General features: G+C 40.3%; 1 protein-coding gene across 2 annotated transcripts in view; it reads right to left on the bottom strand.

The window, feature by feature from the left end:
• SH3BGRL2 (SH3 domain binding glutamate rich protein like 2) overlaps nucleotides 1-27,308 on the bottom strand; it is a 273,913-nt gene that overhangs the window by 22,790 nt on the left and 223,815 nt on the right. For both annotated transcript variants that reach the window (XM_025383663.1, XM_025383660.1), the window contains exon 2: nucleotides 1,466-1,651. In XM_025383663.1, coding sequence (XP_025239448.1) covers nucleotides 1,466-1,651 — 186 coding nt within the window. The remainder of the gene's footprint in view (nucleotides 1-1,465; nucleotides 1,652-27,308) is intronic.

Here is a 27,308-nt window from a genome sequence, read left to right as displayed (position 1 = left end):
ATGCTTTCGAAACTATCACAAAGTAAGACAGATACTATCCCTTGCTTAAAGATAAGAAAACTTGGGCTTTTAAAAAGATAAGTAACTTTCCAAAGCTGTCCCAGATGACATAAGGCAGAACTAGAACTCAGTTATGTCTAACGCCATGTTCAGGATTCTCCTCAGGATGCTACAGGTAAGAATTCTCTGTATAATCTACACACGGCTTTATGTTGCAACTCCTCATTCTCCATTATGCACGTGGGGGAAGGGATTGTTTTCCTTGAAGCCACCAAAGGCTCTCTGTTATTCCTTTCCTCCATGCCAATTACAGCCTAGTATTTATTTCATCTCAAGCACCTCAGCTCTGTGGCTCCTTCTTCTTTAGACCGTCCTTAAATAACTATAGTACAGGTCCAAAAATAAACACTGACTTAGATACTCAGAGATATGGAAAAAGGCAAATCCTAACTTACTCTTTAGACAGAAGTTTCTCAACTATTTTTCTTAACCTAAGGAGTAAGAAAGTAGGTAGATAAATAGATGAAAGTGACTTCTTCATCTTCTCCTATGCTACATGCAGCAGGAAAGCACCCGATATATGTTCATATATGAGGTGCACTGATATTCTTAATCATCCCTCTGGCTCATTATCATAAGAAATGGAACTCTGGTTTACAATCAGCTATTAGCAGTTATTTATACCATAAAGGGATATTCAAAGATAATTATTCCCCTCTACTACTCTGCCCCCTAAAATGTATTAATCAAAAAATAATTTTATTAATAATTTAATAATAAAATGATTTTTTTTTTTTTTTTTTTTTTTTTTTTTTTTTTTTTTTGAGACGGAGTCTCGCTCTGCCGCCCGGGCTGGAGTGCTGTGGCCGGATCTCAGCTCACTGCAAGCTCCGCCTCCCGGGTTCCCGCCATTCTCCTGCCTCAGCCTCCCGAGTAGCTGGGACTACAGGCGCCGCCACCTCGCCCGGCTAGTTTTTTTGTATTTTTTAATAGAGACGGGGTTTCACCGTATTAGCCAGGATGGTCTCGATCTCCTGACCTCGTGATCCGCCCATCTCGGCCTCCCAAAGTGCTGGGATTACAGGCTTGAGCCACCGCGCCCGGCAATAAAATGATTATTTTTAATGCTTCAAAATTTAGAACAGAATACACACATACATACATGCATACAAACACACACACACAGAGCTTCCCTTCCTACTGCTGTTCCCAAAGCAAAGACAGAGCTCAGACCGACAGACAAATGTGCACTCACATTCACATACCACACAGCCCTTGCACATACATACACAGTCCATGACCTCGGACTCACATCCCTTCTCAACTTCACCCTCTGTTAGACTTGCGGACCTGAATGGGCATTGGGTGAAGTCACAGTCTTCACTGGAAAAACCCACCTGAACTCTAAGTGACATGTGTTTTGAATAATAAAAAGAAACAGCATGATAACAGTCTAGCCACTTACTCCACAGTATCGGTCGCCATTGAATATCTGAGGGGGCAGGGGGTTGCCCTGAGTGGGTTTCTTTTCCGGGGGGACGTTTTTGTACATCCACTGCCTCTGTTCTTCTGACATTGTGATATCCACCTCCTCAAACTCTATCTTGTTGGCTTCCAGAAATCTAACCACATCTTGCTGCTTCTTCTTTATCTAAAGAGAGAAGACAAACAAATAAGTAGAAATCCTTATCTGAAACAGTAGGTATATACTTCCAAACTGAACTAGATTTATGTCATTGATACATAAAAAGAGGTGATTTATATAGGTGTCACACACTGTCCACTCACTAGATACCCAGTGGAGGACTAAGCCAGTCCCAACACAGTTGTTTCTTTGATGTTGTCGTTCTGTTTTGAGATGGAGTCTCTGTGTTGCCCAAGCTGGTCTCAAACTCCTAGGCTCCAGTAATCTACCCACCTCAGCCTCCCAAAGTGCTGGGATTGCAGGTATGAGCCACCGCACCCGGTCACTAACACAGTCATTTCTTCAACCTAGACTGCCCAGAACTCCGGAGCACAATCCAGGTGGCTTGGAAAGAATGGACTATGAGATGAGAGAGTGACTTAGTTCTCAGTGGGCCATAACCACTCCCCATCCCATCCCTTACCCCACCTGCACCCTTGCAAGAAGGTGACATTTATAGTCATAAAAGCTCCTTTTGCCCAAAACCATCTGAAAACCATGTATAGCCCATCTGAGATGTCGACATTTCATTGATTCATGACAGCAGCAACATTTTTATTCTCCTCAGCAGCCTTCTTCAGAAATTCCACAGCTGTAGCCACTACCATGAAAGCATCCTTTCATCAATTCACAGGAGAAAAATGTTCTTCACTTCTAACGTGAGAGTAAACAACGAATATCATCTTACTTTGAACTCTGTTTCTTAACCCTTTTCATTCCTCTGATCTTTCACTTTTCCTTCTTCAGTCACTAGGGGTCAGATGTGCTCTTGAGGAGCTGCAAATCCATCTGCAGTTTTCAAAATGTTGCCTACCTTCTTAAGAGTACCTATTCACTAACTGAAATGGAATGAAAACACAGTAGTCTCTCCTTATCCATGGGGGACACATTCCAAGACCCCCAGAAGACACCTGAAATGGCAGATAGTGCCAAACCAATATATATATGCTCTTTTTTTTTAATCTGATGACCAGGAGGCATGTCCAGGTTTGTGCTTTAAAGAGATCACCTTAACACTATGCAGCTTATAAAGAAAAAAAAGAGAAGCTCTGTATGTACTGTTAACGCTGTTATGAAAAGCTCTCCAAGACATATTAGTAGGTTAAAAAGAAAAACAAGGAGCCGAACTATATGTAGACTAAGGTCACTTTAAAAAAAAATGGAGAAAAATAAGAACACAGTCATATTTGCTTATTTTTATATTGTTTTAAAAAATTCCTGAAGGTCATATAAGAAACTAATAGAAGCGGTTAACCAAGGGCTGGGGGAGCAGGAATTGGGTAAGGACACAAAGTGGGAGCAAGAGTTTTACTTTAAAATGTTTTGAATATTATAATAAATGTGTTAATATTCAAAAGAGTAAACAGAAGAAATGTATTGCAATGAGAGAGAGGTGGCACCCTAGCTTCCACAGAACAGCTTGGAGGATGGCAGTACATACCACGGAGATGCCCTGTTTTATACAAATCACGTTTTCCCAGTGTGACATGAAGCAGAACTCAAAGCATTTTGTTGAGTCACTGGCTTCCATAATTCACTTACAAGAAAGGGCAGATTGCTTAAAAAGAAGAAATGAAAAAAACAAAACAGTTAAAACCTTAGAAAATTAGCTAGTACTATAGCAAATCACCCAAATAACAAGGTAGGAGAAACTTAACCCAGAGAAGGAAGTTTTCAAGTGGATGTTTGTGACATTAGCATCAGGAAGGAAGATGTGTCACACTACCACAGCCTGTTTGTCAGGCCTGCAGAGGTGAACATGACCTGGAACTGGGAGCACTCAACCTAGGGTGGCGGGGGCAGGCTGTTCAGGAAGCAGGAACTTAGAGGAAGACACCAGCCAGCCTACTAGGTGAGGCCCAGGTAACAGAGAGGCTTCCCATGAGGCAACAGGAAGCCATCAAGGGCACTTCATGTGCTGGGCTTAATTCCAGAGTCCAAATAACCATAACATACACAATCATTTCCTTCACACAATGAATTTTTTATTCTCCCCATACTTCAACTCTTCTGAAATGAAATGCATCTTACAATCAATATCAAAAGGAATTTCCTGAGCAAATAGAAGAGAAGTAAATTGTGGGCCAACAGTCACTGCTTTCATCTATGTCATTTTGTTTGTTTGTTTGTTTTGTTTTGTTTTGAGACAGAGTTTCGCTCTTGTTGCACAGACTGGAATGCAAAGGCACAATCTCGGCTCACCGCAACCTCCTCCTCCCGGATTCAAGTGATTCTCCTGCCTCAGTCTTCAGTATGTGCCACCACACATGGCTAATTTTTGTATTTTCAGTAGAGATGGGGTTTCTCCATGTTGGTCAGGCTGATCTTGAACTCCCGACCTGAGGTGATCTGCCTGCCTCGGCCTCCCAAAGTGCTGGGATTATAGGCATAAGCCACTGTGCCTGGCTTCATCTTACATCATTTTATCCATGGGTGGAAGGTACCTTCAACTCACCTGGTTTTTTTTTTTTTTTATTTACTTCAACACCCTTAAAAGCAAAACAATGGTAGTTATTTACCCAGTAACCAATCTCCCTCTTTTTCTAAATACAGAAGCCTGGTTTTACTTAGAAAAGCAATGTGCTCGGCTGCAAAATCATGTTTACCCAAACACCTCTACTGTTAGAGGGAATCACATGATACAGTTCTGACCAATGAGATGTGAGGCAGACAGTCCTTGGGAAGGCTTCACTTAAATGAAAGAAAACATAAAGCAGACTTTTGCCCTTCTCTAGTCTCCTTACTTGCAGAAATGCAGATATGGTGCCTGGAAGTGCAGAAATCATTTCACAAATGTGAAAACAAACGCCATAAGTATGTGAAAATACTATATGCTAAGGATGGCCAAGCAGAAAGACAGTAGCCTGGGTCCTTAATGACATTTTGTAGCTGCCACCCCAGTCTCTTCATGCACAACCTATCTATACCTTTCTGTATTAGACAAATAAACCTTTAATAAGTTAAGCCACTCTTCATCCAGTTTTCTATAGCCTGCACCCCAATGCAATTCTTAATTGCTACTTAAAATGACTTGAGAAATACTGTATTATGATGAAGGATTGAAAATAAAAGCTATTACTGCACAGTAGAGCCTGGCAATAAAAGCTGTAAGACATAAACTTAATATATGTGAGTGAATATTTATCACAGGATAAACACAGGAATTTTCTTAATCTACTCCACAGAGCAACAGCCAACATATTGGAACTAGAACAGGCAGGTTATCCAAAAGGATGAAGAGTGCATTTCACCTTAACATTCAAACACTACTATACACCATACAAAGCATTAAAGGGAACACAGAATCTCTTGCATTAGATTGGGAGTAGGCAAAATATGGCCTAAGGCCCAAATCCAGCCCACTGACCGTTTTTGTATGGCCAGCAGCCAAAAATTGTCTTTATATTTTTAAACAGCTGGGGGAAAAAATCAAAAGAATAATAGTATTCCATGACATGTAAAAATTATATGAAATATAAACACCAGTGTCCATAAACAAAGCTCTATGGGAACACAGCAACACCCATTCACTCACATATTGTCTATGTCTGCTTTCTCCCTACGATGGCAGAGTTGAGAAGTTGCAACAGAGACTGTGTGGTCCCCCAGTGCCTAAAATATTGACTAGCTGCCCTTTATAGAAAAGGCTTGCCAACCTTTGAGCTAGATCACAAATCTTCATTTCTGGGTCAAAGTTCCCTTTCTCAGTGAGCCTTCCTTTGACCACCTGATTTTACACTTTTACCAGCTACCCCAGAACTCTCTACTCCCCCTTCACTGCTGTATTTTTCACCACAGCATTCGGCATCTGACAGACTGTATAGATTATGTATTTGTTTGTCCATCTCCCCCACTAGAATATAAATTCCCTGGCTGGGTGCAGTGGGTCACTCCTGTAATCTCAGCACTTTGGAAGGCTGAAGCAGGTGAATCACCTGAGGTCAGGAGTTTGAGACCAGCCTGACCAACATGGTGAAACCCTATCTCTACTAAAAATACAAAAATTAGCCAGGCGTGGTGCCGCATGCTTGTAATCCCAGCTACTTGTGAGGCTGAGGCAGGAGAATCACTTGAACCTGGTTGCAGTAAGCGGAGACTGCGCCATTGCACTCTGGCCTGGGCAACAAGAGCGAAACTCTGTCTCAAAAAAAAAAAAAAAGAATATAAATTCCCCAAGGCCAGGAGATTTTGTCGGTTTTATTAAACATTTGTTAATGACTAGACAAGATGTTCACAGGTAGAAGGGCCTGTGAGATGGGGAACTTTCCTCCCAACCAACAACAAGGCTGATTCTTTTTACCCTTGAGGGCTCATCAAATGTATCACCTCTTCAAAGAGCCCTCTCGAACCACCTTGGTGAAGTTTTATTGCCTAAATTTATTAAAATTTTATTTATTTATATGCCCTTTGTTTTTGTTCTCACTTCTCTCTCTACAACGTCAATTCTGGAAGCAGAAGGACCAGCGTGCAGGAGGCCCTCAATAAATATTAACTGAATGGATGATTCAAGAATTATTCCAGTCCTGAACATCAAAGATTTCCAGGTGATGTTCAAGAGAAACTATTCAAACTAAGTCAGTAATTTAATTTAGGAACAAATGTAACTTACATTTAGCCCAATGGGGATGTGGATCAAATGACAGTATTTCTCAATCCCAAAGTGGCACAATTTTGAAAAGCATTGTGCTTAGGAGGCTACATCTAACTGTACATAGCCGAAATAATTCAGAAGAGTCTCTAGACCCTAATGCGAAAAAAACTTTGCTTCTAACTTTGACAATGACTTAAAGAGAAAGTAGTACGTGGTTGCATGTTTACATAAATTCTACTGTCAGTTAATTTTAATAGTTGCAAGTGCATAATGAAACAAAAAGTGTTTTGTATTGCTCAAACGGTTTTATTAAATTGTTGATACATTTGCAAATATGGCAACTGAGAATTATGCAGATGTGTTGGTATTTCCCTGAATCTGCTTCCCATTACTAACTTAGTACTCTATCACCCTCAAGCACGTCCCCCCACTAACTTCAGGAACTCTGAAGCAAACTGCTCCCTCAAATGTACTTTGAAGCAGCCTTCTTGGCCACTCAATGTATAAGCCTTTACCCTTTGACTCCAGATCCACGAATCTCCTGAGGATCCCAATGCCTGCACCCAAGCCCTGGTGACTCACCCCCACAGGGCCCTGGGCAGTAAGCTGCGGAGTCTCCTGACTCTGCGTGAACACCCGATGACCTGTGGAAATCTTAGTGAAGACACTTGGAACCTTCACTGGCAACCTCCTGGCCCCAAGAGTCCCTAGGGATTGGATCAGAAAACAGGTTAAATAATTACCTTGCTTGTGACTCAGCCTTAACCCCCTACTCTGTGACACTGACTGCTAAGTAAACTTGCATGCCTCTACTCTCTTCTTGTAGGATTACTTCTTTCCCAGGAAGATGCCAGTTAACTTATATAATTAAGCAGCCCCTGCCAGATTCCTTCCATAGGCTTCCGGACACGTCTAGTCATGTTTGAATTCCAGGGTATACATAGCTAATGCTGCACCCTGGGACCTTGGGACTCACTAGGAAATAAAGAGACATAATCAATTTGAATAGGAGTGTTTTTTAACATTGAGACTGAATACGAACGATAATGGGAAAGCAAGTTTAACTGAAGACAAATGAGCCACAGAGGACAACAAGGAAAACTGGGGGATGGAAAGTATGTATTTTAGAGCCAGATTGTCCTGGTTTTAATCTTGACCCTGACAGACAGGTAGCCTTGGAGATATTACTTGGCTTCTCTCTTAACTTCCGTTTCCAAATCTGTGCAATAAACTGCTAAATTAAGTTTAGCCTAAGGCCAGGAGTGGTGGCTCATGCCTGTAATCCCAGTACTTTGGGAGGCCCAGGTGGACAGATCACCTGAGGTCAGGAGTTCGAGACTAGCCTAGCCAACATGGTGAAACCTCGTCTCTACTAAAAATACAAAAATTAACCGGCTGTCATGGCTGAGTAGCTGTAATCCTAGCTACTCAGGAGGCTGAGGTAGGAGAATCCCTCGAACCCAGGAGACAGAGGTTACAGTGAGCTGAGATCACTGCACTCCACTGCACTCCAGCCTGGGCAACAGAGTAAGACTCTGTCTCAATTTAAAAAAAAAAAAAAGAAAGAAAACTTAGCCTAAAGCTACCTCCTTACATATTTTGAGTTCAGCCTAAAGGTTTCTCCATCCGCCGGGCGCGGTGGCTCACGCCTGTAATCCCAGCACTTTGGGAGGCCGAGGCGGGCGGATCACAAGGTCAGGAGATCGAGACCACGGTGAAACCCCGTTTCTACTAAAAATACAAAAAACTAGCCGGGCGCGGTGGCGGGCGCCTGTAGTCCCAGCTACTCAGGAGGCTGAGGCAGGAGAATGGCATGAACCCGGGAGGCAGAGCTTGCAGTGAGCCGAGATTGCGCCACTGCACTCCAGCCTGGGCGACAGAGTGAGACTCTGTCTCAAAAAAAAAAAAAAAAAAGGTTTCTCCATCCATAGTGAATTGTAACCTAACCAGATACGTAAACAGACTGTAACCTACTCTTGGACCAATCACAGCATTTCAGCCAATTAAGGCAGGCAACTGTTCAAACTGTGTCCAAACAAGGCAAACGCCAAGATGTAACTAATCTTACTTCCATTAGATTATTCCCGTTTTTGTACCTAACTTCCTTTTTCTGTACATAAATTCTTTGTGACTATGAAGCAGCGTCAGAGTCCTTCTGAACCTATGCTGGTTCGGGGGCTGCCCAATTCTCAAAATATTCTTGACTCAACGAAACCCTGTTAAATATAATCTGCGTAAAGCTTTTCTTTTAACAGAACTCAACTATCTTTTTTCCATAGGTTCACTGGAAAATTAAGAAAAGGCCTAAGCAGTAATGGGCACCTACTCAATTGTTTCATGTACTCAAACATACTAGCTTTTCTATCTTTGCCCTAGAAGTGGCCTCCATCAAAAATATAGCAACTTCTGAATGCTTTCAAAGGCCTTAGATATTCAACACAATGGTTCTTTATTAAACCTGCTTTCACACTTCAAACACACGGCTTTCTTTATTCTGACCTGGGGTAGACGTAAGACTGATTAGGACCTCTTATGTATCTGAAATGGAAAAAAGTCAAAGACAGTGAGAGAAAATAGAAGGGAAAAGATAAGGTTTTTTAAAATAGCTTGACAAAATGTACAAAGGAGGGCCTGGACTGGATTAAGGAAAGTAGAAGGCCCTAAGATGATTCTTCCTTTCAACTAAAAAGGGAAGAAAGGACTGAGGCTCTTTCCCTTGTCAAAGACCTCAGGAACTTTCCAGTGATTGAGTAGGGCACCAAAAATATACCTAATTTCATGGCAAATTCTTTAAATAAAACCCCATTCTTGGCTTTACTAGGCATTATGCTGTCATAAAAGAGGATGCAAATGGCAGAAAGTACTGTGGCAGACATTAGCCTAGTTAAACACCAAAGCCATTCATGATCTCCCCTGTGAAGCCTAAAAAACTAAAGCTCCAGTTTTCCCAGTCACACTTATAGCTGAAGCAGCCACATGACCCAGATCTGGCCAGTGAGGTGTGCACCTAAGTGTGCTAGGTGGAGCTTCTAGACAGAGCTTGGCTTTCCTGCTGAAGCCAACAGATTACAATGCTAAAGCCTCTTTTCCCTGCCCTTCCTCATTCTTCCAGCGTGGCATCCAGATGTGAGGGCTAGTGGTGCGGGGCAGCCTTTCCACCTTGAGGTGACAGGCATCAGAAAAAGCCAAGAGAATCCCATCAAGGCAGGCCTTGAATAAGTTCAGCCTCCAGACTTACCAGGAGAGACTGAAACACTTCTGTTCAAGCTCAAGTTAGACAGGTTCTCTGTTACTTGCAAATGAATACATTCCTAACTGAAACCCTCAGCAGTATGCCTCATTGTTGGGGAGTAGAGCAGGGGTGTAGAGTAACCCCCAAGATGCCATTTGCTAACTGGCAATGTTCTAATGCTGCTTAACTAAATGAGAGATTATACATAAAGTACAGTGTCTCCAGTTTCTGTTTCAGTTTATCTTACTAGAAAGTAAATACCAAATTACCAAGCCAAGGATAAAGAGGCTGACTTACAAAAGACTGAAGCTTGAGTTTTATAGAATCACTGTCAGAAAAACAGATTACAAAATAAAGGTCAATTTTTGAAAAACTGTCAGTACATGTTATAAAACAATATAATTTTAACGATAGAAAAGGCTGTGATTTTCCATCTATGTATCACTAGCACAGTCCCTGGCACTTACTACATAGGCATATATTTGTATTAAACAAATAAATATTATTAAGCTTGAATTCATACTTTTAACTTTAGTTTTCTTTTAACCAGTCAATATTTTTGGTCCTGTTTTCTTGATCAATTTGCATTGATTTCTTTTTTTACATGTTTATAATATGGTAAATCATCTTTCCCATTTGAAATTTTTTAATTTTAAAAAACCCATAATCTCATCACACTGAGACTTTTATTTTTCATAGAACCTTCCAGGGAGTAAACATTTAGAAGTATACTTTATATAGTTGCCATAATAACAAATGTTTTGGGGAAGGATGTTTCTGTTGTATTATGAATGTTTTTTGTTTCTAAAATCTCCATGGTTATCTTATTGCATGTATGAATTATATTGAGTACTTATGCTAATGTATTAAAACATATATTCTAACATTGGAGATTTAGGTGTGTTCTAAAGATGTAAGTGTTTCAAAATAAAATATGTAAGTGTTTCAAATTTGCTGACTATTTATTTATTTATTTATTTCGAGATAGAGTCTCACTCTGTTGCCCAGGCTGGAGTGCAGTGGCTCAATCTCAGCTCACTGCAAACTCCTCCTTCTGGGTTCAAGCGATTTTCCTGCCTCAGCCTCCTGAGTTGTTGGGACTACAGGCACCCGCCACCACGCCTTGCTAATTTTTGTATTTTTAGTAGAGATGAGGTTTCACCATGTTGGTCAGGCTGGTCTCAAGCTCCTGACCTCATGATCCGCCCTCCTCAGCCTCTCAAAGTGTTGGGATTACAGGTGTGAGCGACTGTGCCTGGGCGACTTTTTAAATGATAAAAAATGGTTATTAGTAGTAGGCTACCTAGCAGTACTAAAACACAGGGACTTTACACAGATTTTTCTAAATCTTGTCTCCTAAAGTCTTTCAAATGAAATATTTCAGCGAGTTATTTTAATGTAACATCTTTCCATTGGTTTCCTGGAATAGCTAATTGATATCATGGAACATAACATAATTTCAACTACCAAACTGTTAACAAAAACCTTTATATGACTGATGAATGGGAAGTAGGTCTGGCTGCTGCAAGCAGAACACTGAGGTCTGTGTGGGACTCTGGTTGGTCTGTGAACATGTAGCTGTGCTGGACTGAACATGGTGACAGTGATGCCAAAGGCAGCAGCCTGATCTTCAATGGGGCCAATTGGCTTTATTAATGTTCTAGTCCTGAACAGTCAAAAAGGGGTGGGTCTGTGTCACCTTGGTCAAGTTACTTATTCTACCAAGCCTTGGTTTCCTCATCTGTAAAATACAGATAATAATTCAGCATAGAGGACCGCTATGAAATTTAAATGTCATAATGTTCATAAAGTTCTTAGTGCAGTGCCTGGCATGCTAAAAGAGCTAAACATTAAATCCAATCACAAGTCCGTTCCAAGGTGGGTGAATAGGAACAGCTCCAGTCTGCAGCTCCCAGTGTGTTCGACGCAGAAGATGGGTGATTTCTGCATTTCCAACTGAGGTACCTGATTCATCTCATGCGGACTGGTTGGACAGTGGGTGCAGCCCACAGAGGGCGAGCCGAAGCACAGCGGGGCTTCACCTCACCTGGGAAGCACAAGGGGTCGGGGGATTTCCCTTTCCTACTCAAGGGAAGCCATGACAGACTCTGCCTGGAAAAACAGGGCACTCCCACGCAAATACTGCACTCTTCCTACGGTCTTAACAACTGGCAGACTAGGAGATTCTCTCCTGTGTGGTGGGCCCCATGTCTTGCTCGTTGCTAGTGCAGCAGTCTGGCAGGGGGATCAACCTGCAAGGCAGCAGCAGCAGCCTGGCAGGGGGAGGGGCGGCCACCATTGCTGAGGCTTGAGTAGGTAAACAAAGTGGTGGGAAGCTCAAACTGGGCAGAGCCCAACACAGCTCAGCAAGGCCTACAGCCTCTACAGACTCTACCTCTGTGGGTGGGGCATAGCTGAACAAAAGGCAGCAGAAACTTCTGCAGACTTAAGCGTCCCTGTCTGACAGCTCTGAAGAGAGCAGTGGTTCTCCAAGCATGGTGTTTGAGCTCTGAGAACGGACAGACTACCTCGTCAAGTGGGTCCCTGATCCTTGTGTAGCCTAACTGGGAGACACCTCCCAGTAGGGACTGACAGACACCTCATACGGGTGGGTGCCCCTCTGGGACAAAGCTTCCAGAGGAAGGATCAGGGAGTGATATTTGCTGTTCTGCAATATTTGCTATTCTGCAGCCTCCATTGGTGATACCCAGGCCAGCAGGTCTGGAGTGGACCTCCAGCAAACTCCAACAGACCTGCAGTTGAGGGACCTGACTGTTAAAAGGAAAACCAACAAACAGAAAGGAGTAGCAACAACAACAACAAAAAGGGTGTCCACAAAAAAATACCATCTGTAGGTCACCAACATCAAAGACCAAAGTTAGATAAAACCACAAAGATGGGGAGAAGCTGGAACAGAAAAGCTGAAAATTCTAAAAACCAGAGCACCTCTCCAAAGGATTGTAGTCCCTCACCAGCAATGGAACAAAGCTGGACACAGAATGACTTTGACGAGTAGACAGAAATAGGCTTCAGAAGGTCGGTAATAACAAACTTCTCCGAGCTAAAGGAGGATGTTACAACCCATCACAAGCAAGCTAAAAACCTTGAAAAAAGATTATACAAATAGCTAACTAGAATAAACAGTGTAGAGAAGACCTTAAATGATCTGATGGAGCTGAAAACCATGGCAAAAGAACTTTGTGATGCATGCACAAGCTTCAATAGACAATCTGATCAAGTGGAAGAAAGGATATCAGTGATTGAAGATCAAATTAATGAAATAAAGTGAGAAAACAAGTATAGAGAAAAAAGAGTAAAAAGAAAAGAACAAAGCCTCCAAGAAATATGAGACTATGTGAAAAGACCAAATCTACATTTGATTGGTGTGCCTGAAAGTGATGGGGAGAATTGAACCAAGTTGGAAAACACTCTTCAGGATACTATACAGGAGAACTTCCCCAACCTAGCAAGGCAGGCTAACATTCAAATTCAGGAAACACAGAAAACACCACAAAGATACTACTCGAGAAGAACAACCCCAAGACACATAATTGTCAGATTCACCAAAGTTGAAATGAAGGAAAAAATGTTAAGGGCAGCCAGAGAGAAAAGTTGGGTTACCAGCAAAGGAAAGCCCATCAGACTAATAGCGAATCTCTTGGCAGAAACCTTACAAGTCAGATAAGAGTGGGGGCCAATACTTAACATTCTTAAAGAAAATAATTTTCAACTCAGAATTTCCTATCCAGCCAAACCAAGCTTCATAAGCGACGGAGAAATAAAATCCTTTACAGACAAGCAAATGCTGAGAGATTTTGTCACCACCAGGTCTGCCTTATAAGAGCTCCTAAAGGCGGCCGGGCGCGGTGGCTCAAGCCTGTAATCCCAGCACTTTGGGAGGCCGAGACGGGCGGATCACAAGGTCAGGAGATCGAGACCATCCTGGCTAACACGGCGAAACCCTGTCTCTACTAAAAACACAAAAAATTAGCCGGGCGAGGTGGCGGCGCCTGTGGTCCCAGCTACTCGGGAGGCTGAGGCAGGAGAATGGCGGGAACCCGGGAGGCGGAGCTTGCAGTGAGCTGAGATCCGGCCACTGCACTCCAGCCTGGGCGACAGAGCGAGACTCCGTCTCAAAAAAAAAAAAAAAAACAAAAAAAAAAAAAAAAAAAACAAAAAAACAACAACAAAAAAAAGAGCTCCTAAAGGAAGCACTAAACATGGAAAGGCACAACCAGTACCAGCCACTACAAAAACATACCAAATTGTAAAGACCATCGATGCTATGAAGAAAGTGCAACAATTAACGGGCAAAATAACCAGCTAACATCATAACGACAGGATCAAATTCACACAAAACAATATTAACCTTAAATGTAAACGGGCTAAATGCCCCAATTAAAAGACACAGACTGCCAAATTGGATAGAGTCAAGACCCATCAGTGTGCTATATTCAAGAGACCCATCTCACGTGCAGAGACACACATAGGCTCAAAATAAAGGGATGGAGGAAGATTACCAAGCAAATTGAAAGCAAAAACAAGCTGGGTTGCAACCCTAGTCTCTGATAAAACAGACTTTAAACCAACAAAGATCAAAAGAGACAAAGAAGGCCATTACATAATGGTAAAGGCATCAATTCAACAAGAAGAGCTAACTATCCTAAATATATATGCACCCAATACAGGAGTACCCAGATTCATAAAGCAAGTCCTTAGAGACCTACAAAGAGACTTAGACTTCCACACAATAATAATGGGAGACTTTAACAACCCACTGTCAATATTAGACAGATCAATGAGATAGAAGGTTAACAAGGATATCCAAGACTTCAACTCAGCTCTGCACCAAGTGGACTAATAGACATCTACAGAACTCTCCACCTCAAATCAACAGAATATACATTCTTCTGAGCACCACATCGCACTTATTCTAACACTGACCACATAATTAGAAGTAAAGCACTCCTCAGCCAATATAAAAGAATTGAAATCACAACAAACAGTCTCTCAGACCACAGTGCAATCCAATTAGAACTCAGGATTAAGAAACTCATTCAAAACCACACAAAGACATGGAAACTGAAGAACCTGCTCCCGAATGACTACTGGGTAAATAACAAAATGAAGGCAGAAATAAAGATGTTCTTTGAAACCGACGAGAACAAAGATAGAATAAACCAGACTCTCTGGGACACATTTAAAGCAGTTTCTAGAGGGAAATTTATAGTACTAAATGCCCACAGGAGAAAACAGGAAAGATCTAAAACAGACACCCTAACATCACAATTAAAAGAACTAGAGAAGCAAGAGCAAACACATTCAAAAGTTAGCAGAAGGCAAGAAATAACTAAGATCAGAGAAGAACTGAAGGAGATAGAGACATAAAAAACCCTTCAAAAAATCAACGAATCCAGGAACTGGATTTTTGAAATGATCAACAAAATTGATAGACCGCTAGCAAGACTAACAAACAAGAAAAGAGAGAAGAATCAAATAGACTCAATAAAAAATGATAAAGGGGATGTCACCACTGATCCCACAGAAATACAAACCACCATCAGAGAATACTATAAACACTTCTACGCAAAATAAACTAGAAAATCTAGAAGAAATGGATAAATTCCTGGACACATATGCCCTCCCAAGACTAAACCAGGAAGAAGCTGAATCTCTGAATAGACCAATTACAGGTTCTGAACTGAGGAATTAATAGCCTATCAACCAAAAAAAGTCCAGGACCAGACTGATTAGCTGAATTCTACCAGAGGTACAAAGAGGAGCTGGTACCATTCCTTCTGAAATCATTCCAATCAATAGAAAAAGAGGGAATACTCCCTAACTCATTTTATGAGGCCAGCATCATCCTGATACCAAAGCCTGGAAGAGACACAACAAAATAAGAGAATTTTAGACCAATATCCCTGATGAACATCGATGCAAAAATCCTCAATAACATACTAGAAAACCAAATCCAGCAGCACATTAAAAAGCTTATCCACCACAATCAAGTTGCCTTCATCCCTGGGATCAAAGGCTGGTTCCACATATGCAAGTCAATAAACGTAATCCATCACATAAACAGAACCAACGACAAAAACCACATGATTATCTCAATAGATGCAGAAAAGGTCTTCTACAAAATTCAACAGCCCTTCATGCTAAAAACTCTCAATAAACTAGGTATTAATGGAACGTATCTCAAAATAGTAAGAGCTATTTATGACAAACCCACAGCCAATATCATACTGAATGGGCAAAAACTGGAAGCATTCCCTTTGAAAGCTGGCACAAAACAAGGGTGCCCTCTTTCACCACTCCTATTCAACATAGTGTTGGAAGTTCTGGCCAGGGCAATCAAGCAAGAGAAAGAAATAAAGGGCATTCACTTAGGAAAAGAGGAACTCAAATTATCCCTGTTTGCAGATGACATGATTGTAAATTTAGAAAACCCCATCGTCTCAGCCCAAAATCTCCTTAAGCTGATAAGCAATTTCAGCAAAGTCTCAGGACACAAAATCAATGTGCAAAAATCACAAGCATTCCTATACACCAATAACAAACAGAGATCCAAATCATGAGTGAACTCCCATTCACAACTGCTACTATGATAATAAAATACCTAGGAATCCAACTTACAAGGGATGTGAAGGACCTCTTCAAGGAGAACTACAAACCACTGATCAAGGAAATAAGAGAGGACACAAACAAATGGAAAAACATTCCATGTTCATGGATAGGAAGAATCAATATCGTGAAAATGGCCATACTGACTGAGGTAATTTATAGATTCAATGCCATTCCCATCAAGCTACCAAGGACTTTCTTCACAGAATTGGAAAAAAACACTTTAAAGTTCATATGGAACCAAAAAAGAGCCCACATAGCCAAGACAATCCTAAGCAAAAAGAATGAATCTGGAGGAATCACGCTACCTGATTTCAAAGTACACTACAAAGCTACAGTAACCAAAACAGCATGGTACTGGTACCAAAACAGATATATAGACCAATGAAACAGAACAGAGGCCTCAGAAATAACAGCACACAGCTACAACCATCTGATCTTTGACAAACTTGACAAAAACAAGAAATGGGGAAAGGATTCCCTATTTAATAAATGGTGCTGGGACAACTGGCTAACCATATGCAGAAAGCTGAAAGTGGACGCCTTCCTTACACCTTATACAAAAATTAATTCAAGATGGATTAAAGATTTAAATGTTAGATCTAAAACCATAAAAACCCTAGAAGAAAACCTAGGCAATACCATTCAGGACATAGGTATACGCAAGGACTTCATGACTAAAACACCAAAAGCAATGGCAACAAAAGCCAAAATTGACAAATGGGATCTCATTAAACTAAAGAGCTTCTGCACAGCAAAAGAAACTACCATCAGAGTGAACAGGCAACTTACAGAATGGGAGAAAAGTTTTGCAATCTATTCATCTGACAAAGGGCTAATATCCAGAATCTACAAAGAACTCAAACAAATTTACAAGAAAAAAAAAAACCCCATCAAAAAGTAAGCAAAGGATATGAATAGACACTTCTCAAAAGAAGACATTTATGCAGCCAACAGACACGTGAAAAAATGCTCATCATCACTGGTCATCAGAGAAATGCAAATCAAAACCACAATGAGACACCATCTCACACCAGTTAGAATGGCAATCATTAAAAAGTCAGGAAACAACAGATGCTGGAGAGGATGTGGAGAAATAGGAATGCTTTTACACTGTTGGTGGGAGTGTAAATTAGTTCAACCATTGTGGAAGACAGTGTGGCGACTCCTCAAGAATCTAGAACTAGAAATACCATTTGACCCAGTGATCTCATTACTGGGTATATACCCAAAAGAGTATAAATCATGCTACTATAAAGACATATGCACGCATATGTTTATTGCAGCACTATTCACAATAGCAAAGACTTGGAACCAACCCAAATGTCCATCAATGATAGACTGGATTAAGAATATGTGGCACATATACACCATGGAATACTATGCAGCCAAAACAAGGATGAGTTCATGTCCTTTGCAGGGACATGGATGAAGCTGGAAACCATCATTCTCAGCAAACTATCACAAGGACAGAAAACCAAACACCGTACATTCTCACTCATAGGTGGGAATTAAACAATGAGAACACTTGGACACAGGAAGGGGAACATCACACACTGGGGCCTGTCGGGGGGTTGGGGCACTGGGGGAGGAATAGCATTAGGAGGAATACATAATGTAAATGATGAGTTGGTGGTGCAGCAAACCACCATGGCACATGTATACCTATGTAACAAACCTGCACATTGCGTACATGTACCCTAGAACTTAAAGTATAATAAAAAATAAAGAAATAAATACAATTTAATTAAATAAATCCAATCATTTCATTTAGTTCCTTAACTGAAACTTGGGCAGGTGTCAGAATTTACAGTCTACTGTTCTTGAGTATAAAGGAATATTTTAGAACAGATCAAAGAGAGGTTACTACTGCCCTGCCCGTAGCTGGATGCTTCTTCCTATTAACTTGAATCAAATCTAATCCACCACTAACAAATTATTATCTGTACATATTTTCCAACTGGCAACTGTATTTTCAGAATAGGTTACTCAATTCCCTTCACATTCCAGATCATATATTAATGAAACAAAGTTTGCTTTTAACTATTTGTATAATTTTAAAATCGCTAAGTAGGATAATACTAGAACTGAATTAAAATTTAAAAAATTAATTAGCCAGGCACGGTGGCGGGTGCCTGTAATCCCAGCTACTCAGCAGGCTGAGGCAGGAGAATGGCTTGAACCCGGGAGGTGGAGGCTGCAGTGAGTGGAGATCGTGCCATCCTACTCCAGTCTGGGCAACAAGAGCGAAACTCTACCTCAAAAAAAAAAAAAAAAAAAAAAAAGAAAAGAAAATTTAAAAAATTAACAAGTCCCTCAAATTTAATAACTTCATTTCTCAAAACTATGTTTCAGTTTTAATTCCATGTAATTACCTGTTCATGTTAAAAAACTAAAATCAGTGTCTTCCACAGCCATCTCTCCCTACAACTCCTCCACCACCAGCTACAAGAGCCATGTCCTCTTCTGGTTTCCTAGTAACCACAAAGTCATCTCCCTTTTCTTTCTTCTTCACTGTCTCCCTTCAGCTACCAAATACTGGAAATTCTACTATTCCTTTTATCTTGCCTATTTCCCCCATTGCTACAGTCCCTTTCCTATCCCACTGATGCCAATACCTCGAAGAATTTCTTTACTGTCCTACTCTCTCCCATCTAAAAGCAGACAAGCGTGTTCTTCTCAAGTGCTTATCACTGCCTTTTCAGAATTTTATACTGCTCCTTGGCTCTTGATTAAAAAAAAAGAAAAAGTTCCACAGTCTCCTGGTCCTACTCTCATCAGCCATTTCCATGTTTATCTCATCTTCAGAATCGTGGAATCTAATCTTGCTGTGCATTCCTTTCAGAATTGACTGCAACCTCAAACCTCTCGCTCCTTTCATCAAAACACTCCATCCCTTTTTTCTAAAGTATGCAAATTCATCAGGCTTCAAAAGCCTTGTACACACACCCCTAAGTCTAAACAATTTAGTGACACCTTTATTTTCCACCTTCTCATGTATATTCTTTATTTTAATATATAGTTACTGCAGGTTCAGTGTGTGTACACACACATTCATATTTATGTTACAGTTGTCCCTCAGTATCTGAAGGGAATTAGTTTCAGCTTTCCCCCACCCCCATACCAAAATCCAAGGATGCTCAAGTCCTTGATATAAAATGGTGTAGTATTTGCATATAGCCTACACACATCCTCCCTTCTACTTTAAATCACCTCTAGGTTATTTATAATACCTTATACAATGTGAATGCTATGTAAATAGTGGTTACACTGTATTGTTTTTTAAATGTGTATTTTTTTATTGTTGAACTGTTCTTTTTTTTTCTGAATATTTTTCATCCATGGCTGGTTGAATCCAAGGATGTGGAACCTGCAAATACGGAAGGGCCAACTGTACTTATGGTCCTTGATGTGTTGTGATACATCTTCCCAACAGTATTTTTCACATGTATATATTCAAATGCTATCCATTGTTTCCTCTAGGAATTGCCTGGAAGAGTGGATTCTAGAAGGAAGAATGGGTGACTAAGAATTACTTACGTATCAGAAAACTAGGAAATTTAGAAGATCTTAGTGATAGCACCACCATCCATTCTAGCTTAATCTAGAAACCTGGACATCATCATTGACTCACCTTGATGATGCAATTAACCACCAAGTCATGACCTCCCTGCTTTCAAATTTTTTCCTGAACCCATCCACATTTCTCCATTTTCACTGCCACTGGCCCATCCCAAACCCTCATGTCTCCTCTAGAGCTTCCTACATTTTCTTCTAGCTAGATTTCCCCTAAACCACTTTACACTGAAAAGCTAAAATGAATTTCTTTAAAAAACATAATTAGATGGTTTCACGCCTCTGCTTTAAAAACCTTTCAGTAACTTCTCGGTATCCTTAAGATGAAGGAAAAAGTCTATAACCAGGCCCAGGCAGTGATAAGAAGTGCCCAACTCTCCAACTCCTTGCCCTCTCCCACTCCCTCTGCGGGTGGCTCTCTACCTTTGGGTGAATCTGGGTCACCTGGAGGGCTTGTTAAAGCACACATTATGGAAGGATGAATAGCCCCCAGAGTTTCAGATTCAGGAAGATTGGAATGGGGCTCAAGAATCTGCATTTCATATCTTTAAACAATGGAACATTATCCAGTCATAAAAATGAAGTACTGATACATGTACAACATGGATGAACTTTGAGATCACGCTAAGAGAAAGAAGTCAGTCATAAAGGATCACATATCATATGATTCCATTTGTATGCGATGTCTAGAATAGGTGACCCTGTAGACAGAAAGCAGATTAGTAGTAGCCTAGGGCTGGAGTGAGAAAGGTGGGGGGCTTGGGGACCCATGGCTAAAGGGGTGTGAGATTTCTTTATGGGGTAATAAAAATGTTCTTAAATTGTGGTAATAGCTGATAATTCTGCAAATATCCTGAAAGCCACATAATTGTATAGTTTAAATAGTTTAAATGGTATGCTAATCATTTCTCAATAGTACTATTTTTAAAAAAATGAATTTACAAATATAACAAGTTCCCAAGTAATGCATGGATCAAGCTTAAGGGGCCACTGCTCTACACTAACCCTATGCAGTCTCCCTTCATCTGCTCAATTGTACCATCCTTCCTAAATCAAAACTTCCCATGAGGTAGTCAGCAGCCCATGAAACCTCTTTCCAGCTTCACCTAGCTGACTCATACGCTCCCTCTTATGCCCTCAGCTTTAAGGTCACCCTCTCAAGTAAATCTTCCCTGACAAAAGCACCCAGGTATTATACTACTGCATTCTAGACTGGGTGGCAAAGTGAGACCACATCCCCGACCCCCCCGCCAAAAAAAAAAAACACCCAGGTTAGGTAAGATCTTGGCTTGTAAACATTTTCACTGTGTCAATAATTCCTCCTTTGTAAGATTAATTACAGTTTTAATGAATTAAGTAATAGGTTACTTAAAGTGTACCTTCCTGCTAGGATGTAAACCATGTAAGACAAAGAAGAACTGAAACAGTGTTCTCAGATAGATCCTCGAGGCAAGCCATAATAGAATCAGATATCTGCACTGGAGAGGAATAAAAGTAAAAGGGATCAAATTTTAACACCACCTCCCTCAAGCAGGTACATGACACTTCCAATCCCGCCTGCTCTTTCGTCCTTTGACCAGGTGTGCATCAAGTTCTCTAAGAGGAAGACAAAGAAACATCTATCAAAACATTTCTCCTTGACCTCTTGAAGCTTGTAGGGAGAGTAAAACAATAATACAGCCAAGAAGAACCACCAAGATGAAGCATAAATTTATTCGGTGGGTCTAATTCAGCTCAACTTTGGCTTAACAAACCCAACAAAATCATGACCAAGATGGAACAACAAAAGCATATCAAGTTAGGGGGTTCACCATCGGTGTTTATCCGTAAAGGAGTAGAAACTATGAGAAAAGAAAACAGAACAGGGACTAAAATAGCATTTGTAAAAATCAAAACAAAGATTCTGAACTCTGAGCTACAATGCACATATTGTCAAACAAAATCCCACACAAATTCCATCCATTTGCTCACTGGAAAATTCACTTGATCTTTAGCAAAAATAAATCACAGTGTGGTAATGCCACACCAAATAGTCTTACCTTTCCTTCTCAAAACTTCAGTGAATACAATCATATCTCATAAATAAATGAATAAAATAGGACTGTAAGCCACAGTACTTCACATCAGCTATGTTAAAAATAAGTAGCAATTGATTTGGAGAATTTTTTTTAAGATTTGGAGTATTAATGAAAAAATTATTTCTTCTTTTACACACTACGGCAACTTATAAAAGTGTTCACAAATACCCTGACACTGTGACAATGCAACTATTCTCACCAAGAGATGGAGTTTACTTCTCCATCCCTTGAACCTTGATGGATTAGCAAGACTGATACAAACAGAATCCGAAAAGTACTTGGGACTTTCCTTCTTACCACTATTAGAACCCTGAAATCACCACCAAGTGAAGAAGCTTGAGCTAGCCAGCTGGACAATGTGACATACATGGCTCAGTCACCCTGGCCAACACCCAGACCATTCTCCACCCCAAAACCTGCTGCCGCCACCTCTGGGGCGCTTTCCAAATCTTTGTCGGTTTCATGTGTTTATGCCCACTCTTTCTTAAGCTCCTTTCAATTACTCTTTTCTATATGCCATCTCTTTCCTCACTTCACTCAGGCACAGACCCACTAACTTCACTATGAAAACAGTGCCAAGGGCACAGACCTTTTTCTACTCACAGAAAACGTTAATGAACCAAAATGTACTCTCCTTTATTTCTTTAAGGGACAGCTATAAATATTGCCAAATAATCACAAAAGTTACTTTATGCCAGACATTAGACTGTTTACAAATCCCAACAGCCAGGACACACATAATTTGACAGTAAGTTCTAAAATATGTAAGTTACAGCTTTGAATAATGATGGTTCCAGAGTAAGCAATTAGAAAGGTTCCTAAATGGAGATAATCAGATGACTGAAAGACTGAAACCACAGAGACAGACAAAATGATATTAATATGAATCACAAGTGAAAGGGAACACACCCAATTGTATGCTAAGGTGAAACCAGCAGATTGCTTCTTTTATTAGTAATGTGGATTGATGTTTTCTCAGAGTAACTCATTGTCTTTCTCGCTTGAAATTTTTATCTTGTCCTGAAGACTAGCTGCTGCTAAACCAATGCTAGCCTAAAGATATAGGAGTCTCTTTGACAAAATGACCTTCATGTTAAGGGGAAATGCTGTCTATCTACTTAGACATGCATCTGCGATGTTCATAGCCTTGTTTCAGTTATAATAGTTGTCTTGTTTTTTTCTTAGTTGATTTTGTTAATAATACCTTAACACAGGGTAGGGAGATGTGGCAGAGTGTATTGTATTATATACATTTATCATTGACTTACCTAATGTTACATTGTAGATTAAACACTATTAAGTGGTAATACTTGAAAAGGAGCACTTATACCACAAGCCTTAGGAAATAATGTTTGTAATAAACTTAACTATGTTACATATCAGCAGGCAAAAATGTAGAATGTTACATAGTATTATATGATGTGATTAAATTATAGTTCCTGCTGTTAAAAAAAATACATTTCTAAAAGTCACCCTCAGCCCAAAATATCCACTGGGTCCCCCCTCCTTACTGCTAGGTCCATTCTCCTCTGCTTGGAGGTTTTCTAAGCATTGATTCATCCTGAAAAACATTTATTGAGTACCAGGTCCAAGATGTCAGGCACCGTGAGAGATCTCAGAAACCACTCTGACTCCATGCTCCATCTGGGCCATACCTAGCCTACCTTATGTCCTACTGTGCACCTGAAACCCAATCTGGTCACACCTCTCTCAAAGTCTCGTGGCCAAGGACCAGTTTGCTGTCGTTCTTATATTAATGTTCTAATCTGTTGCAGAATGATACTTTAATAAAACAAGAAACTAATTTCTAGAAAAATTAAACAACAAAGACAAGCTATAAACCTGAAGTTTTCATTACTATAGTTGATAATATTATTCAGTAAAGTCACTATACAGGTTTCTAAATGATTACCCTCAATTGCAGTACTTACACTGGTAACAGTTAAGTTCACGGACCAGACTTTGAGTAGCCCTGCTGCAGACACACTTCTGAGCCTTCACTTGAAAGGTTCTTCTCCACTAAAATCCCCTCCATATTGTCCATACTTCCTATCCAAGTTCTATTTATTCTTCACAGCTCAGCCTCAAATCCACACTGCACTCAACTAAGCCTACCCTGTGGTTCTTAATTGGGGGTTATTTTGTTGACCTCCTAGAGGAATTTGGCAATGTCTGAAGACATTTTTGGTGGTCACAGCTGAGGGAATTTGGGGGAAGGATACTACTGGCACCTATGAGTAGAAGCCAGGGATGCTGCTAAAATATGCTAAAATGCACAGAACAGCCCTCACAGTAATGAATTATCTAGCCCAAAATGCCAGCAGTGCCAAGGCTGGGAAACCCTGATTTATGCTAACCACTGCCCTCCGAAATCATCTCCTTCACCAAACTCCCATTTATGCCCACGCTCACCACAATCTAGCATTTAATAACATACAGCCTGGCACTGTTTAATAACAGCTGCATGTGTCTGTGCCTCTTTCCCTGACTTAACCATCAACCCCTCTGGAGGATGAAGACAACGTGCACATCTCATCTGCACCCCCATGGGTCTCAGTTGGGTAGCTTCAGAGGGGCTGCTTATACCCAGCAGCTGATTTATTCCCGTTTGATGTGATGAAAGTGGCTCTAACTACTTTCTCCATCAACATGTGTATAACAAACTACTTTTAGTCTGCATTAAAAAAAAAAAAAGTGTAGTACTTAGTGATGTAAAGCCTTAAAACATTAGCAGAACCATGGAATGAAAGATGCAGGTGGTTGGATTTTACTGTTTTTACATTTTCTGTCAAGATTGTATGTTTATTATCTAAAGAAAAAAGTCAGCAAAGCATAAAATATGAATTTACAATGCCACTATTTGATGAGATTCTATCTGAAAATTATAAACAACTCTTCATACACGTGCTTCCTGTTAATTAGAGGATACTCTGTAGAAGAGCAGCTACAGAAAAAATTGCTGTAATAGTCAAAACTCTCTGCAGTAAGAAGGAAATCCTGCTGAGGATAGTATTTTCTATAGACAAGAATTGCAGGACTCCAGCCAAAGGCCATGCCTTTATCAATGTGCGTAGACGCCACTGTGCAACACACTGTGTATTGTAATATGTTGTTCTAATTTCTGTATCAGTCAGTCTTCAATTGTGTGAAAAGTTATCCTAACAGATTATCTATAAACTACTTCTATTTACATTTGAAAAATAATAAAGAACAGGATGATTTCCATAATTACAATTATATAATTATATATTTACATCATTATTTATATATTTCTACATTATTTATATGTTATTTATATATTATATATTTATATAATTATTTATACTTATATAATCAGTTCACATTTCCATAGTAGGCATAAATTGATATACTTAAGGGAAAGTCTGGATGCCCTCACCTGCTGATAATTTGGATACTAGTCTTTCAAATCCCACATTGAAATCTGATTGCCAATGTTGGAGGTGGGGTCTGGCAGGAAGTTTTTGGGTCATGGGGGCAGATCCCTCCAGGATGTCTTGATGCCATTCTGACCAGAGTGCATGAGCTCTCACTCTTGTCTCCCCATTGAGAACTGACTGTTAAAAGGAGCCTGACACCTTCTTCCCTTCTCTCTCTCATGTCTTCCTCTCTTCATGTGATGCCTGGCATGAATAGATGCTTTCTGAAGCCTTCACCAGAAGCAGATGCTGGTGCCATGTTTCTTGTACAACCTGCAGAACTGTGAGACAAATAAACCTCTTTTCTTTATAAATTACCCAGCCTCAGGTATTCCTTTATGGCAACCAAATGGACTAAGACACCTGCATTCTATGGACTCACCTATTGTCTTAAGCTGGTCATCTCATTGGCACTTTCCTCCTGCCGTGGGTTACTGAGTAACGTTAGCTTCCTTGTCTACTAAAAACTCCAACTATCTAACTTTGGCTGAAGACTGAATGCTATTTCTGTCCTACATAACTGCCACTGGGAACTTTCGTATCTTTCTGAAATCTCTACAGGCACTTGCCCTTCCCTCAGATGATCCTAATTCCTGCATTCCAGATAGAAGAATGTCCAACTTGGAGTGTGCCTCCAAATTCTGGTCTCTCTACCTCAAATTTTTCTATGTGTTCAGCCATATAATTCTCCATTCCATCTTGACTCCAAAGAAAAAGTAAAGAAATTAACAAAGGAGAATTAGGGTAATTCTGTGTGTGTGTGCATGTGTGTGTGTGTGTTTGTATGTTTGTGTGTCTGTATGAGAGAGAGTACATAAGAACTAGCATTAAAAATAACAAACCAAAACCCTTTAAAAAGGTCAAGAGGTTTACTCAGATGTTTGCAAGAACTTTCAATGTGCTAGACACTTCCTAAGGAACTAGAGAAACACAGGTGACAAAACAAAGCCTCTAATTTGATGCAGTGCAAAGTCTAAAGGGAAGAGACAGAGCTTGCTTACAAGTAACTTCGATTTGAAATTGGCATTAACAGAGGCATGCCTATAGAGCCAGGGCAATCAAAGGGGAAAGTGCATGGGGAGGGCTAAAACGCTACACCTATGTGTAGACAAAGAAGAGAAGCACAGCACCAGAAACATAAAAAGGAGAAACACAAAAAGCACAGCTCCTAGGATGATGGGAACAGAAAGTCTGTAAGTATTATAACAAAAGGTAGAAAGAAGAGATGATGAAAGGCAAAAAAGGAGTTGCAAATGTAGGGGCCAGAGTTAGGAGCAAATAACCTACTTTCTCCTGGAATTGGAAATTAAGGTTTTCTGTATACTTGAAGCTCACCCTGCCAAACACAAATTTATTATTATATTTTATTTTAAACTACTTCTGTTTAGAAATCTTTCTAATATACCAAATATGTGTCTGCATTGTAAAGCAGAGACATCAAACCAAAATATGCCAAACCTGATTTAACCTGTTCTAGAGTCAGAATCTTCATGATGGTCCATTCTTGTACTTTGATGTGGTGTACTGACATTTCTAGAGTCCATTCAAATGTAAAAGTCTGCTGTTTCACTCTATGCCAAACACAGTCTAAAACTATGCTTCTGGAATTCTCCAATTCTGCCTTAAGAAGGGAGTGTCACTTCTCAGAGCTTCCCATTATGACTTCCATCACTTGGGCTGTGACGACTTCTGCCTGTTTCATTAACAGTCCTCTGGGTGAGGTGGTCCTACAGGGTGGCCCTCTGCCATGAAGAATGTAGAATGAAGAGCCAATCACCTCTCAGTGGCTTTTCTGCTTCCTTCCAGGTCTCTTGCTTCATTCTACATGGTTCTAGGATTCTGATATCAAAATAGAATTCTACAATAAAATTATCTTTAATAACAAAAGATTCTTCCTGCCACTTATTTAACAGCAATAAAATAAAGTGTGTCCCTCACAGCCTTTATGTTTTCCAAAGTAGACTTCTAGCTACACTCTAATCCCGTTCCTCTTTGGCATGGTCATAAACTCTTGATTAGCTTTACTCCGATGTGGAAAACACAGAAACATTCATTCAATAAAATACTATGTGATAAGTGCTCT

This window comes from Theropithecus gelada, chromosome 4 (assembly GCF_003255815.1).
Source record: "Theropithecus gelada isolate Dixy chromosome 4, Tgel_1.0, whole genome shotgun sequence".
Taxonomy (NCBI): Eukaryota; Metazoa; Chordata; class Mammalia; order Primates; family Cercopithecidae; genus Theropithecus; species Theropithecus gelada.
The sequence above is the reverse complement of the archived record's forward strand: the minus strand, read 5'-3'. Positions and strand labels throughout refer to the sequence as shown.